This window comes from Cavia porcellus, unplaced genomic scaffold (assembly GCF_034190915.1).
Source record: "Cavia porcellus strain 051 isolate PalLab524CR breed Dunkin Hartley unplaced genomic scaffold, mCavPor4.1 scaffold_7, whole genome shotgun sequence".
Classification (NCBI taxonomy): Eukaryota; Metazoa; Chordata; class Mammalia; order Rodentia; family Caviidae; genus Cavia; species Cavia porcellus.
Window position 1 is genome coordinate 27811482 of NW_026947490.1, and position 17312 is coordinate 27828793.

At 40.8% G+C, this 17312-nt stretch overlaps 1 protein-coding gene across 9 annotated transcripts in view; it reads right to left on the reverse strand.

Moving 5' to 3' along the window:
• Positions 1 to 17312, reverse strand: part of Slc6a16 (solute carrier family 6 member 16) — a 48574-nt gene that overhangs the window by 28238 nt on the left and 3024 nt on the right. For 4 of the 9 annotated variants that reach the window (XM_063253080.1, XM_063253079.1, XM_063253078.1 and 1 more), the window contains exons 2-3: positions 13782 to 13861; positions 8510 to 8617 (exon numbers count right to left, since the gene is read on the reverse strand). In XM_063253080.1, coding sequence (XP_063109150.1) covers positions 8510 to 8524 — 15 coding nt within the window. In that variant the 5' untranslated portion in view covers positions 8525 to 8617; positions 13782 to 13861. Of the gene's footprint in view, positions 1 to 8509; positions 8618 to 9927; positions 9955 to 11671; positions 12122 to 13781; positions 13862 to 17312 lie in introns of those variants that run through there. The other 5 variants (XM_063253084.1, XM_063253081.1, XM_063253082.1 and 2 more) reach the window with 3 other exon arrangements.

Genomic DNA, 17312 nt, shown 5'->3' on the forward strand with positions numbered 1-17312 from the left:
GGTTTGCTTTTTCAGTTTTCTGGGGTTTTTCCCCCTTTAAAATAGAAAAAAATGAGTTCATAAAGATGATGTGGTTGGGGACTTCCAGGAGAACATGGCGGACAGATAGCAGCAGCTATGGAGGCTCTCTGAAAGACCCAGCTTAGAATCCAGGAATGGTGCGGAGTAAGGAATCCTAAGCAAGAGGAGATATGCCCTGCTGACTCAAGAATGAACTGGGCCGAGAGAAACCAACTGGGAATGCAATCCTGGTGCTATAACAGGAACAGATAAAGCCTAAGCGTGGAAGCTGGAGCCTGCACCATTGGAAGCTGTGATTTGGGTTTCCTGCCACCGTAGCTGCATCTAAATCAGCTTGGCAGGGAGAGAGACGCACAAAAGCTCTGAGAACGGGAACTGGTGAACGGAGTTGAGAGCAGGACGGGCGGGGAGCTGTGCATCAACCTGCGGTGAGTGAGGGAAACTGGGATTCTTCCACGGTCTAGAGGATCCAACAGAGGACATTCTGAGACTGGGCAGACTTGCCGGAACAGGGCGCGGTAGTGACTACAGTCACATATCCACCTCACAAGCGGGAGTGGTGAGCAGGGCCTAGCTTACGTGACACTGCTGGCTGAGACTCAGTAGGCTAGCACAACCCAGGTCCCAGCCCTGAAGGTGACCTGGAGGGGCGGGCCGGCATAGGCTGCCTGGTCAGTAGCTCCCTGGTGCACTGTGGTGGGCGGGAACACCTAGCCGGTGCAATTCAAACAGACTGTGGCCAACAGAGAAAGAAGCTGGGCCTCCTATATACGCTTGCATATATAAGGAACAAAGACTATGGGAAGAGGGAGCAATAAGAAAGGCCCCTCGGGACTTCCGTGAGAACATGACGGACAGATAGCAGCAGCTATGGAGGCTCTCTGAAAGATTCGGCTCAGAATTCAGGAATGGTGCAGAGTAAGGAGTCATAAGCAGGTGGAGATATGCTCTGCTGACCCAGGAACAAACTGGGCTTAGAGAAACCAACTTGGAATGCAGTCCTGGTGTTAGAACAGGAACAGAGGGGTCTCAGTGTGGAGGCTGGAGCCCACGCCACTGGAAGCAGCAATTTGGGTTTCCTGCCACACGGCGGCTGCGTCTACATTGGAGACGCGCGGAAGCTCTGCAGGACGGGCGGGGAGCCGTGCACTGACTTGTGGTGAGGTGAGTGAGAGAAACTGACACTCTACCACAGTTTGACTCCAGCGGAGGACATTCTGGGACTGGGCAGACTTGCGGGAGTGGGGTGCTACAGTGACTTCAGCCACGTATCCCCCCCCCAAGCGGGATTGGTGAGAAGTGCCTAGCCTACGTGACGCTGCTGGCGGAGACCCAGTAGGCTAACACAACCCAGATCCCAGAGCCTGAGGGTGGCCTGGAGGGGCAGGCCCCGCATAGGCTGCCTGGTCTACAATTTCCTGGTGTGCTGCGGTGGATGGGAACACCTAGCCGGCGCAATTCGATCAGGCTATGGCTGACAGGGAGAGAAGCTGGGCCTCCTATATAAGCTTGCATATATAAGGAACAAAGAATATGGGAAGAGGCAGCAACAAGAAAGGCTCCTCGGCCCCCAATCCTGAGAAACAGGCAATAGTGGACACCGCACCAATAGACATAAAGCGCTATCTCCAGAGCCTCATAGACGAGGTCAGGAATGAAGTTATTAATGACCTGAAGCTAGAAGTAAGCAGAATAGTTAGAGAAATGCTAAGCACCACCCAAGAAAAAACAGATGGTGGAATGAAAGAACAGAAAAAGAGAGGAGAATTGTTTGATGGAGAAAATAGAGAAAGCATAGAATACGTGAAGCAGGTTCAAAGGGACTACCAGGAAACTAAAAACTCTATCGAAAACTGGCATAACAGCTTGAAAGAAACTAAGGACGGACTATCTGAACTGGAGGGCAGATTTGTAATATGGGAGAATGAAATGAAAAACTTCTTAAAAGTAAAAAAGAAACAGCAATAATACAAAGACTAGAAGATGATAAGAGGATCCATAACTTAAGAATTAAGAACATAAAAGAAGAAGTAGCGACACAAACAAATGAACTACAAAAGCTACTCACAGAAATAATCCAGGAGAATTTCCCTAATTTAGCAAAAGGTAAAGATACTCAGATGTATGAGGCATACAGGACCCCAGCCACCTACAACCCAAACAGAGCAACACCCAGGCATATAATAATAAAAATTCCAGAAATTCAATACAAGAACAGAATATTAAAAGCTGTCAGAGACAAGAAACAGATCACTTACAAGGGAACACCCATTAGAATTACAGCAGATTTCTCTGCACAAACCATCAAATCACGAAGACCATGGGGGGAAATAATTCAAGCTTTGAAAGATAATAATCTCCAGCCAAGATTGATATATCCTGCACAACTGTCCCTGGAAATTGATGGAAAAACAAGATGCTTCCAGGATAAAGAGGAACTGGGGGAATTTGCAACCACCAATTCAACTCTACAGAGAGTATTGCAGGATATTCTAAAAAAGAAAAATACGAAGAATCCAGAAATAGTGGCAGAGAGGCCACCATGAATGGAGCAGAAAACAAAATGAAGAAGACAAACTGACAACTAATGACAGAAAAAGAGCTCAACAGAAATGAGGTAGAGAAGATTGGATGATAGGAACAGCTATTTTGGAGAAAATGACGTCTTAATAGGTAATACTGATTTAGTATCATCTTGTTTTGAAGTCTCATCAAGCTTTTGTTCTTCTGTCTCCATTGGTCTAAACAGGTTGTATCTTATTGGATTTTATTATGTACAATAGTATAAGCAAAAACTTTTAAAGACAAGGAGATTATACAGAAACCATTGTACATTTTCTGATAGTTTATTCTAAATACCCTGTAATGCTGTCATTCTCTTAAATGGTTTTACATTGTTTTGATATATTTGATGCTACAGTATACGAAGTTGTACTCAAGGATTTCAAGGAAAGAGACAATATGGTAACTACTTTTATGTCAGGATTATCTTGTGGTGAAACACTATTCCACTTAAATGGTTATGTTTTGATCTGCGCTGTTTTGCTGTTATGCCCTCTTTTAACCTCAATCTCCACTCCATTATTTACTTTTCTATTTTTATCCTTTTAATTAAGGGAAAAATAAATAAAAATAGCAGGATATATTATAGTAACCCACTTTGACTTTCCATTATCTTGATTTAAAGCCCTGTATTACTCTCACCATCTTGTTTTTGACTGATGTCCCCCTATTCTGTTTTGCTTGATAGTACCAGGTTCTAAAGTTTAGGCAACAGCTGTGAAGATAGTGAGATTCATTATGACGCCCATTCTCGATGACTTTTATCTACTTTTGAAGACCTACAATGTCTCCAATGTTTTGGTTTTGTCGGCTTTGTTCTTTACTGTTTTGTTCAATTTTATTATAACTGATGATATAGGCAATTCTATTACAGATAGTGGGAGGCATTATGGTAACCATTATTGATCACCTTGTATTATGCTTTTACATTATCTATTATGTCCACCCTTTTGATTTGATTGACTCTGTTCTGTTATGTCACATTTGGTTCTACTCCCTTCCAAAAAAGTAATAAGAACTGTGGGAGCAACAAAACCCAAAATGTGTAATTGTCATTGTACAAAAGAGAGGAAAAGAAAGTGCTCTAAACGATAAAACTGCATGTATATTTAAGTGTATAAGATAGAAAATCACTGAGTTTTATTGGACCATTGAACAGAACTGTTTGCAGTCTCACTGTTGGAATGACCACTTTACAAGCTTTAATTTTGTGACTTGAACAATTATTTCTAAGATGACCATATGTAATCCATTAACTAGTGATTTCCTACTGTTTATTTTTTTCTGTAAATCTGTATAACTTGTACCCTTTCTCTGCTTTTTTTCCCTCCTTAAATAAAATTAAAAAAAAAAAAAAAGAAAGGCCCCTCGGCCCCCAACCCTGAGAAACAGGCAATAGCAGACATCGCACCAATAGACATAAAGCGCTATCTCCAGAGCCTCATAGACGAGGTCAGGAATGAAGTTATTAATGACCTGAAGCTAGACATAAGCAGAATAGTTAGAGAAATGTTAAGCACCACCCAAGAAAAAACAGATGGTAGAATGGAAGAACAGAAAAAAAGGGGAGAATTGTTTGATGGAGGAAATAGAGAAAGCATAGAATATGTGAAGCAGGTTCAAAGAGATTACCAGGAAACTAAAAACTCTATTGAAAGCTGACATAACAGCTTGAAAGAAACTAAGGATAGATTATCAGAACTGGAGGCCAGGTTTGTAATATGGGAGCATGAAATGAAAAACTTCTTAAAAATAACAAAGAAACAAACAGCAATAATACAAAGACTAGAAGATGATAAGAGGATCTATAACTTAAGAACATAAAAGGAGAGGTAGGGACACAAACAAATGAACTACAAAAGCTACTCACAGAAATAATCCAGGAGAATTTCCCTAATTTAGCAAAAGCTAAAGATATTCAGATGTATGAAGCATTCAGGACCCCAGCCACCTACAACCCCAACAGAGCTACACCCAAGCATATAATAATCAAAATACCAGAAATCCAATATAAGAACAGAATATTAAAAGCCATCAGAGACAAGAAACAGATCACTTACAAGGGAACACCCATCAGAATTACAGCAGACTTCTCGGCACAAACCATCAAATCACGAAGAGCGTGGGGGGAAATAATTCAAGCTTTGAAAGATAATAACCTCCAGCCAAGATTGATATACTCTGCACAACTATCCCTGAAAATTGATGGAAAAACAAGGTGCTTCCAGGTTAAAGAGGAACCAGGGGAATATGCAACCACCAATTCAACTCTACAGAGAATACTGCAGGATATTCTAAAAAAGAAAAATACGAAGAATCCAGAAATAGTGGCAGAGAGGCCACCATGAATGGAGCAGAAAACAAAATGAAGAAGACAAACTGACAACTAATGACAGAAAAAGAGCTCAACAGAAATGAGGTAGAGAAGACTGGATGATAGGAACAGCTATTTTGGAGAAAACAATGTCATAATAGGTAATGCTGATTTAGTATCATCTTGTTTTGAAGTCTCATCAAGCTTTTGTTCTTCTGTCTCCATTGGTCTTAACATGTTGTATCTTATTGGATCTTATTATATGTGGTAGTATAAACAAAAACTTTTATAGACAAGAAGATTATACAGAAACCATTTTTCATTTTCTGTTAGTTGATTCTAAATACCCTGTAATACGGTCATTCTGTTGAATGGTTTTACATTGTTTTGATATATTTGATGCTACAGTATACGAAGTTATACTCAAGGATTTCAAGGAAAGAGACAATATGATAACTACTTTTATGTCAGATTATCTTTTGGTGAAACACTATTTTGCTTAAATGGTTATGTTTTGATCTGCGCTGTTTTGTTGTTATGCCCTCTTTTATCTCAATCTCCGTTTTATTATTTACTTTTTTATTTTTATCCTTTTAATTAAGGGAAAAATAAATAAAAAAATAGCAGGATATATTATAGTAACCCACTGTGATTTTATATTAACTTTATTTGAAGCCCTGTATTGCTCTCACCATCTTGTTTTGACTGATGTTCCTCTATTCTGTTTTGCTTGATAGTACCAGGTTTGAAAGTTTAGGCAACAGCTGTGAAGATACTGGGATTCATTATGACGCCCATTCTGGTTGACTATTATCTACTTTTGAAGACCTGTAATGTCTCCAATGTTTTGGTTTTGTTGGTTTTGTTCTTTACTGTTTTGTTCAATTTTATTATAACTGATGATATAGGCAACTCTATCAGAGATAGCAGGAGGCATTATGGTAACCATTGTTGATCACCTTTTATTATGTTTTTACATTACCTAATATGTCCACCCTTTTGATTTGACTGACTCTGTTCTGTTATGTCACATTTGGTTTTACTCTCTTCTAAGAAAAGTAGGGGCTGGGGATTTAGCTCAGCGGCATAAGTGCCTGCCTTGCAAGCAGGCAGTTGTGAGTTCGATCCCTGGTACCGATAAAAATGAAAAAGACAAAAAAAAATTAAAAAAAAAGAAAAGTAATAAGAACTGTGGGAGCAATAAAACCCAAAATGTGTAATAGTCATTGTACAAAAGAGAGGAAAAGAAAGTGCTCTAAACGATATAACTGCATGTATATTTAAATGTATAAGATAGACAATGATATTACTGAGCTTTGTTGGATCATTGAACAGAACTGTTTGGTCTCACTGTTTGAATGTCCACTATGTAAGCTTTAATTTTGTAACTTGAACAAATATTTCTAAGATGACAATATGTAATCCATTAACTAGTGATTTCCTACTATTTTTTTCTGAAATTCTGTACAACTTGTACCCTTTTTCTGCTTTTTTTTTTCTTTTTCTCCTTAAATAAAATTTTTTAAAAAAGATGATGTGGTTTGTTTAATATAATGGAGTACTACACTGCCATAAAGAATAAGCTTGAGACATTTCTAAGTAAGATAGATGCACCTTGAGATCATACTCCAAAGTGAAATAAATTGGAAACATGTAAATATCACATTGTTTCTCAAACACTTTCAATGGAAGAAAGCCTCTTTAATGAATGGTGCTGAAAAAAAACTGGTTTTTCACATGCCAAAGATTAAAACTAGACCCACATCTTTCACCATCCTCTAAACTAAACTGAAATAAAATAAAAATGGATGAAAGATCTAAATATTAAAATAGAAACACTAAATCTGCTGGAAGAAAGAAGAGGCAGAACTCCTGTAGGCAAAGTCTATAAACAAAACCCCAACTGCACAGGAAATATCACAGACTCAACAACTGGGATGTCATCTTAATAAAAAGCTTTCACACATCAAGAGAAACCATCGACAGAGGAGACAACTCAGTGTAGGAAAATGTTTGCCAGCTGTTCCTCAAAGAACTAATTTCTAGCATATACAAAGACCTACGAAAGTCAGAACCCCCAAATTTAAAGGCCCAATCCAACAATGGCATTGGAGATGAACACTTCTCAGATTAAGAAGTTGAAACAGCAAATAAATATATGAAAAAATGTTCAACATTACTGCTTATTTGAAATATGCACATTAAAACAATGCTGTGACTCTATTTCATTCCAGAAAGAATGGCTAGCATCAAGAAATCAACCAATAACAAACGCTGAAATGACTGTCGGGAAAAAGAAACACTTCTTTCTGTTGGGAGTGTAGACTGGCCACTGTGGAACTCACTGTAGAGATTCCTCAAAAAAACTAAAATGGAAAGCTCCTTTTGACCCAGCTATTCCCCTTTTAATTCTTTCTGAAAGAATTAAAAGCATCACACCACAGCAAGGTCTGTACACCCACATTTATAGTGGAACAGTTTATAATAGCTGAGTCTTGGAAACAGCCCAAATACCTATCAACTGATAAATGGAAAAAGAAGACATGGAGGTTTTTTTATACAATGGAATACTATTTTGCCATGAAGAATGATAATTTTGAGACATTTCTAGTTAAATGGCTGCACCTTCAGACCATATTCTTAAGTGAAATAAATTGGACACATATGTTTAAATACCACATTGTGATGCTTGCTTCAGCAGCACATATACTAAATACAGCACTGTTTATGTGGTATAAGAAATTGAAAGTGTAAGTAAGGATCAAACTATGACAGATACTGAGAAAAAGGAAGAAAACGTTCAAATGAGGGGCTGGGGATTTAGCTCAGTGGCATAAGCACCTGCCTTGCAAGTACGCAGTCATGAGTTCGATCCCCAGTACTGATTAAAAAAAAAAAGGAAGATGAAGAAAAGAAAATGTTCAAATGAGAAGGGGAACAAGGGAGGGATGAGGGGAAAGGAAGGAAAGGACAAGGAAAAAAGAGAATAGATGGAAAAAGTAGAAACAAAGGTTTTGTAAATAAGAAGAGGGGTTGAGAGTGGAGGGGAATGGGGGAAAAAAGAGGAAACATGATATGATATATCATACATAGTCAGGTATGGTGAAGCCCTGTCTCAAAAAGATATATATATTTATATAGTACACAGGTAGAAATTCCCTATGATGAATATTATCAATATGTATAGCTAAAATGTACCAATAAAAAAACCAGCTAAACAGATAAATGGATTTAATGAAATGATCAGCAGTAGCTGGGCATGGTGGTACACACCTAGAATCTCAGCACTTGGGAGGCTGAGGCAGAAGGATTGCCCCAAGGTCAAACCCAGCCTAAACTGAACTACACTGTGAGACTTCAAAATAAAGGACTCAATCCAAAAAATGGACAACCAAAATGAACAGACACTTCTGAGAAGTACAAATGGCTAATAAACATGCATGTGAAAAATGTTCAATATTGCTGGCCATTAGAGAATTGTAAGTTAAAACATTCAGATTTCATCTTACTTCAGAAAGAATGGCTATCATCAAAAAATCAAATTATAACAAACGTCGGCAAGGTTTCAAACGAAAAAATAACGCTTCTACATACCAAAGTAGTGGTGCATACCTGTACTTCCAGCATTCAGGAGGCTGAGGCAAGAGAAATGCCATGAGTTTGAAGCCAGCCTCAGCTACGTAGTGAGTTCAAGGCCAGTCTGGACTACATAGCAAGACCCTGTCTCAAAAAAATTAAAACAAACATAAAAAATTGCACCTTGTTGATGGTAATGTAAACTGGTACAACCATTATGGAAATCAATATGCAGATTCCTCAAAAAAACTAAAAGTAGAAATTCCATTTGACTTGCCCCTTCTAAGTATATCTCTGAAAGATTTAAAGATACTGTATTACAACACATGTATACCCATGTTTTTAGCAGCAAAACTCATAATAGCTAAATCTTGGAAGCCTGTCAACACATAAATGGATTAAAAATGTGGCATTTATATAAAATGCAGTATTACTTTGCCATAAAGGAGGAAAAAGCATAAGTCATTTGTAGGAAAATGGGTTCATCTTAAGACCATAGTGTCGGGGCTGGGGATTTAGCTCAGCGGCATAAGCACCTGCCTTGTAAGCAAGCAGTCATGAGTCCGATTCCCAGTACCGATAAAAAGAGAAAAAAAAAAAAAAAAAACAAAGACCATAGTGTTAACCGAAATAAACTATAGGGTTTTTTTTTTTTTTTTTTTTTTTTTTTTTGTACCAGGGATCAAAGTCATAAAGTCTGGCAAACCTCACATTTGCCAGATAGGCACTTATGCCACTAAGCTAAATCCTTGGTCTAACTGAAATAAATTAGACACACAAACTTAAACATCTCTTACAGACAAACTCAAATTATAAAAAAAAGAACAAAAATAAAATAAGGAGAGATGTCTTTTGTAAAAGGAAAGGCGACCAAGAGATGGAAGGAGAATGGAGACATGGAGGAAAGGGAATGGGAAAAGGAATTAACATGTCATGTATATGCACCAATTTCTCATGAAGGATATAATCATTATGCACTACAAATATGTACCAATAAAAACATCTATGAATACAATATGCAACATTCACAGAATGAAGGGGAGAAAAGTCATGTGATTATTTCAAATGATATAGAAAAAGCATCTGACAAACTTCAATACCCTTTAATGATAAAAAGAAATCTCAACAAAGTAGGAATAATAGAAAAATACATCATGATAAAATCTAAATATGAAAAATCTACAGTGGTGAAAGGCTGAAGGCTTTTCCTCCAAGATCAGGAATGAGTGAAAGATGCCCACTTTCACTATTTGTATTCAGCAGTACTGCAAGTCAAAGAAATTAGTCAAGCAAAAGAAATAAGAGAGATCCAAACAGGACAGGAAAAAGCAAAATTTGATATAATGTTATATATAGAAAACCTGATCAAGCTCACAAAAAAGTTGTTCAGGGCTATTAATAAATTTGGCACAGTAGGGCTGGGGATACAGCTCAGTGGCAAAGCACCCACCCACCTGGCAAGCTTGAGGTCCTGAGTTTCTCTGTTCAAAAAAAAAAAAAAATTGACAAAGTAGTAGGGCACAAAGTCAACACACAAAAAATCAGCCATTATTTCTATGTACTAATGAACAATCTAAAAAGAAACTTATGCAAACAATTTCATTTACAACAGCAGCAGAAAAAATAAAATGTTTAAGAAATAACTTGATCAAAGGGATAAACAAATTGTACAATAAAAACTACAAAACATTGTTAAAGAAAATTGAAGCCATATATGCATGGAAAGCTGGAGATGGTAGTACACACTAGTAATTCCAGCACTTGGAATGGGGGTGGGGGGCTGAGACAGAAAGATCATCATGAGATTGAGGCCAGCCTGGGATTCATACTGAGTTCAGGTCCTGCATGAACTACATAGTGAGACCCTGTCTCAATCAACCAATCCGTCAAGGGTAATGCACTGTACATATATGGGTTGAAACACTTAATGCTGTCAAGGTACAGGTATCATTTAGAGTGATCAGACAGACTTAGTGCCATTCTTAATAAAATTCCTGGGGCTGGGGATTTAGCTCAGTGGCATAAGAACCTGCCTTGCAAGCAGGTGGTAGTGAGTTCGATCCCCGGTACTGATAAAAAGGAGTAAGACAAAAAAATTAAAATAAAAATGCACAGAAGAAAATGGTATCACAAAGTCTAAAAATAATCAACACTCAGATTACTGACATTAAAATTAAGATAAATTCTAAAAAGTTCCAACAATTATTTTTCATTTGCAAATGCTTTTCCTTTTCTATTGGGACAGGGATGGAGTACAGCAGGAACTAAACTAAAAAACAGATAAACATTCATTCAATTTGCACAAAAGCTAACCACGTGGAGAAAGTTGGACACATTTCTCTAATACTTGTCAGCTTACTTAAGAAGCACGTATCTTCACTACTACTAGATATTTTGTCAAAAGTTGAAATACAAGAGATCTCAAAATAAAAAGGACTACTTTTCTGATTCTCAGAATTCGTGTTGTTAAACCAGGCATGGTGGTGCACACTTGTAACCTCAGTACTGAAGAGGCTGAGGCAGGAGGATGGCTGTGAGTTCAAGGTCAGCCTGGGCTGCCAAGTGAGTTTAAGGGCAGCCTGAACTGCATCGTGGGACTCTGTCTCAAAAAGACAAAAAAAAAAATGCAAATAAAAGATTTTCCTTTTCCCCAACACATTGAAGAATAACGCTGGAAGTGTTACTGCGGGCCTATAGCTCCAGCGTCAGTGTGGCTAGAGGTCTGCTCTGAGTTCGATACCGCCACTCTACTATACTAAATGAGATCAAAGCTAACTTGGAATACAGAGTTAAAGCCCTGTCTCCAAAAGAACAGAAAATAAAAAATAAATTAAAATCTTTGAGTAAAATGGATTTGGAAAAAATTTAAAAAATTAAAAACAGACCAGGGGTTTAGCACAAGCACTTGCCTGGCAAGCATGAGGTCACAAGTTAGAACCGTGCTACCAAAAATAAATAAATATTTTTTAAATAAATTTTTTAAAAATTATCCTTACAAGTTTTTTGCTGAACTGGTCATTCGGCCCTTAAGTGACACAGATGAGTTCTGGCCACCTGGCCTCCTTGATACCCTGTCCCCACCCCCACTCTTCCTTGCTGGGCGAAGGGGGTGGGTGCTGGCCGTGGCCAACACTGTTGTCCCCGTAGCGCCCTGGCTCCCCATGGAGGCCGTGTCCTCTGGGGGCGTCTGCACCCTACCTCCTTCCCTGGACCAAGAACCTCTGAAAGGGCACAGAGAGCTGGTGTCCAGGGTCCTCAGGCAGCAGGAAACAGCTTCCGTCCCCAGCAGGCAGGGACACGGCCGGCGCGGGTTCCTGTCCAGGCCAGTGGCTTCCGCAGAGGGCAACGCCGAGGCCAGGCCCGGCGAGGCGTCGAGGCCGGGACTCCACTACTGTCCCGAGGGCGCCGGCCTCGAGGATAGCGTGTTGCTGGGCTCCCGGGGCCACTCCCCTTCACTTGGCCCTGAAACCTGCGCCTTCCTCTTTGGCTGGTCAGTCACACCGTCAAAACTTTAGGCAAAGACGCATCAACTGAGACGCCTAGCAACGAATCCATATCTCGCCTCTGCTTAGATCCAGCAACGCTCCTTTGCGCACGCGCGGCCTTTCCCGCCGTTTGTTTACACATGCGCCGCAGCTTCTCCTAGCGTGCGCCCTACTTTACCTAGAGCCTTTGCTGCTCCGCTGCCCCAACACGTTTCTGGCATGCAGGTGCTCACAACTCGAACTGCGCATGCGCAGATATGTTACCATCTTGTTCTTAGGACCAACCCCTTTCCTTCTCCACTGTCTGCTGATGAATTCCCTGGTCTGATGGTTTCTTTGAAGTTCCCAAGTGAAGTGGAAGTGTGGAGGAGGTAGGAAGTCTCTTCCCATTCATTCCTTCCACGGTAGCCACCAAACTTGATACACTCAAAGATCCTCATGCCAGTGGCCTAACCAATATGTATCCAACAAGGCAGACAGGGATCTTGCCTTCAAAGACCCCAGAAGGTGGCACACTGTAATCCCAGCCCTCCAGAGGCTGAGACAGGAGAATCACCGTGAGTTCAGGGCCAGCCTGAACTACATAGCAAGACCCTGTCTCAAAAAACCAAAACCAAAACAACAACAACAACAACAAAAAAGAACTCAGAAATATACGGGGGTGATAGACAAGAATTAAAAAAAACAGAGCAAGCCATGCCTGTAATCCCAACACGCTGGGATGCTGAGGCAGAAAGATCCAAGTCTGAGTCCAGCCTGAGCAATTTAGGGACTTATTGAGCCCTGTCTGAAAATAAAATGGACTAGAGATGTAGTTCAGTGTGAAGGCCCTATTTCAATTCCCAGTTGGGAGACCTCAGACAGATTCACTAATATCAAACTGATTTCAAACTTTTTAGTCTCAACACCTTTTTTGTACTCTTAGAAATTAAGGAGTCCAAGTAATTTATATGGCTTACATATATATATGGGTTGTGTGTTTACATGAATTATATCTATCAATGAGAAATTTCTTTTTATCGGTACCGGGAATCAAACTCACGACTGCCTGCTTGCAAGGCAGGTGCTTATGCCGCTGAGCTAAATTCCCAGCCCTATCAATGAGAAATTTCTAAAATAATCATTGTCATTTAGAACTCTTATATAGCCAGACACAATGGCTTGTATCTGTAATCCCAGCACTTGGGAAGCTGAGGCAGGAAAATTATAAATTCAAACCTGATCTGGACAGTTTAGCAACTCAAAATGACCCTGCCTTAAAATAAAACATAACAGGGCTGGGGGTTTAGCTCAATGTCACAAGTGCTTGCCTGGCAAGCATGACTTCATGAGTTAGATCCCCAGTACCAAGTAAAATAAAATAACAAAGGAATTATAGCTCAGTGCAATAGCACTGGGTTCAATCTCCAAGAATAAAAAAAAAAACAAAAACAAAAATAAAAATAAAAATGAAAACAAAAAAACTCCATCATGTGTCAATATAAATAGCACTTTTATTAAAAAGTAATTATAACTTCCACTCCAGAAGAAAATATCATGGAAGACTGACACTGATTTACATCTTTGTAACTCTCTTTATAAGGTCTAGTTGAATAGAAGACAGTTGTTTCTCGTATCTGTTTATGTATTGGACCTATTGAAATACATTGCTCATATAGTTTCTGGGAAATATCAGTGTACACTCAAGAGGACATGAGAGAGATGCAGCTGAGGGATAGCACACTTGCCTAAGCATGTGTGAGTTCTGGGTTCTAGGCCCAGCACCGCTGGAAAAAAGGTCACACATTAGAAATCACAGGCTTGCAGGGCATGGTGGCACATACCTGTTAATTCCAGCAGTTGGGGGGCTGAGGCAGGAGGATTACTATGAGTTCAAGGCTGTCCTGGACTACCCAGTGAGACTCTGTATCAAAAAACCAAAAAATAAAAAACAAAAATAAGAACAACAAAATCACTGGCTTCAATTGTAGTGATTAGACAAAGGCATACAGGAAATTTTCTGGATTCTGTAAGAACTCATTACAGGGGCTGGGGATTTAGTTCAGCGGCATAAGCACCTGCCTTGCAAGCAGGCAGTCGTGAGTTCGGTCCCCAGTAACGATAAAAAGGAAAAAGACAAAAAAAAAAAAGAACTCATTACAGTCTGAGGGAATCATTCAGTGCTTCAGCACAGATTTCAGAAGGGCTATGAAATGTCAGGTACTAACTGCCCTTGGTTTTTTTGTTGTCTTTGTTTTGTTTTGTTTGCTTAATTGCAATAGGAAAAAGTTTTATTAATCACAAATAATTTCCTACTTACAAGTTTGTTTAATACGATGACAAAAAAGATGGGACAAATTCTCTGAGTTATTATGATTAGAAGTGAAAAATGAAGGATAATTTGCTAGATGAAAAGTAAGAACTGGCACACACCTGTAATCCCAGAACTCAGGAGGCTGAGGCAGAAGGATCTCCAATGGGCTTAAGGCCAGCCTGAACTACATAGTAAAACCTTGTCTCAAAAAATAAATAAAGGGGGGCTGGGGATTTAGCTCAGCAGCATAAGCGCCTGCCTTGCAAGCAGGCAGTTGTGAGTTCAATCCCTGGTACCGATAAAAACGAAAAAGACAAAAAACAAATAAATAAATAAATAAAGGAACCCATAAACAACACTGAAGAGAACATTCCAGGGAAAGAAAGAGAAAAGAGTAAAGGCCTAGAGGCAGAAAGATACCTGAGGTATCTTTGAAAGAGCACAGAGTCTGCTATGTTGGGGTGACTGGGGAAAAGATGGTCAGAGATGGGTCAGAGAAGTGGCAGGAAATGAACGTGCATGGAAGGTATTGTAGTCATAGCAGGAATTTGGAGGTTTTTTCAGAGAGAAATGAGAACCCATTAGAGGCTTCTGGCTCAAGGAATGACTCAGGTTAGGACAGGGGGACCCTGTGGTTTAGGGGCAGAGAATAGGATGTAGGGGTTAAGGGCAGGAAGACTGTCCCAGGAGTGCCTGGAAGAGGCCATGCATGGTGGCACATGCTAATCATCCTAGCATTCTGGGAGACTGAGGCAGGAGGATGACCAGTTCAAATACAGCTTAGGCAACTTAGACTGTGTCAAAAATGAAAAAAAAAAAAAATTACACAGCTGGGGATTTAGTTTAGTGCAAAGGCCCTGAGTTCAATCCAGAGTACCACAAAGACAGACAGAAAGGTTAGATGGATGGACAGCAAGCTGACCTTTGGACACTGCAGCCCTACCCAACACCTGACTGCATCCTCGGGCAGCACTGAGCAGGAACCATCCAGCTCGCTGCTCCCTGATGCCTGATTCACAGAAAATTGTACGAGATAAGAAATGTTTGCTGTCTTAAACTACTAAACTCAAGGTCATTTGTCATGAAGTGTTAGAGAAATAATGGCAGGTGGGTTCGAGGAATTAGAGAAAGACAGTACTCAAGAAGGCCTAGCCAGGTCTGATGGTGTTTGCCTATAATCCTAGAACTCAGGAGGCTGAGGCAGAAAGATCACCACAAGCTCAAGGCCAGCCTGCAAGACCCTGTCTCAAAAAACCAAAACAATGAGAACAGTTTAGAAAGGGGAGGATACAATGGAGACTGAGAAGCAGGGACAGGTGAGGAAGAAAGAAAGCCAAAAAGACAGCTCAGAGGATAGCCAGTGCTTTCAGCAGTGGCAGGGAGGATTGGTTCTAATGCAGGGCACTGGGCCAAGAGCAAAATCCCTGATCTAGTCGGTCCCCTTGTTTCCTAAGATTGCTGTGCAAATTACCACAAATTTAATGGTTTAAAACAACTCAAATGGTTCTCTCCCAATTCTGGAGGCCAGCAGTCTGGAAACAAGTGTCTTCAGAGCCATTTCCTTTGAAGGCTCTCAGAGGGTCCTGCCATGCCTGGTGACCCCAGGCGTCTCTGCGCTTGTACCTGCATTGCTCCAATCCCTGTTTCTACCTTCATGTGGCCTTGTCCTCCAGGATTGTCACTTCTCTGTGTGTCCCTTATAAAACACGTCACTTCACTGAGGGCCCACTCAGGTAATCAGGTGGACCTCATCTTGAAGTCTACCTCAGTTACATCTGCAAAGATCCTCTTTCCAAGCAAAGTCATAGTCACAGGTTCCAGGGATAAACCTAAAGTATGGTACCAAAAGGAGAAGGTAACATTGATTATATCCCATTGATTTTATACAATATAAACATTTAAGGGGTCAGGGATATACCTCAGTGGCACAAACCCCTGCCTGGCAAGTGCGAGGTCTTGAGTTCAATCCCCAATACCAAAAAAAAAAAAAAAAAAAAACAAAAAAAACAAAAAAACCATACTGGCAGTAAAGATTTTACATAGCATTTGTAAGTCCCTGAATTTGAAGCCCAGCACCACAATAAAATCTAAAATATTTTATGTAAGTGCAGGAGAAACCAGGGACCTAAACTCCTTTCATCTCCTGAGCCTTCCATCACTGCGGTATCCCCTGAATTTCAAGGCCTTCAGAAGCCAAATGACTAAATGGAGACAGAAAGACTAAAGTTTATGGAAGACATTTTAGAGGCAAGTCCAGAAGGGACCTACGGCCAGACACTAATTATGAGGCCTCAAATTCACTGCAAGGAGTCCTGAGAAATGAGAGGAGAGAGGCAGGAAGGTGCCTGGGTCCAGGTGGGAGAGCAGGGGTCCTGAGTCAGCCTGCGGTTCAAGCCACAGAGCAGGGCTGAAGTGAAAAACAAGATGGGTCTGGCTCTAGGACTGGGAGGGATGTGGCAGAGGGGAAATAGGTTAAGGGGAGCCCGGGGTGGGGAGTGGGGCAGCCTTGGATGTGGAAATCAGGCAAGAGAGAGATGCTGGAGGAGGCCTGGATCTGTGCAGAACACAGTGAACACGGTCAGCTGAGTCCTCAGAGGGCGGTTTGCCAGAGTCTATGTGCTGGGGAGCCCCCAGCGCTGGAAATCTGTGAGGGATTGAGGCCTGACAAGAAGGCAGGTTTAGCTCAGCGGCATAAGCGCCTGCCTTGAAAGCAGGCAGTCGTGAATTTGATCCCCGGTACCGATAAAAAGGAAAAAGACAAAAAAAAAAAAAAAAAAAAAGAAGGCAGGACTCTGGATAGACTGCAAAGGTGCTGGGTACATTGTGGCAATGAGACCCCCCAAGCCCTGGGCTCCCCTGGGGCCTCCTCCTCAGGCCTCTGCAGAGGGAGGAAGCCGTGCCTGAGGCTCAGCTTCCGCTTGCTGTTGGCACAGTCTCGCCATGCTTGTCACTCCAGGGACCCACCTCCGTCTGCAGCACTTTCACTTCCCCAGGTGCCCAGCCCCTGCCCCCAGCACGTGGGAGCAGCAGGTCTAGAACAGGATGCAGTCTCCCCTGAGAG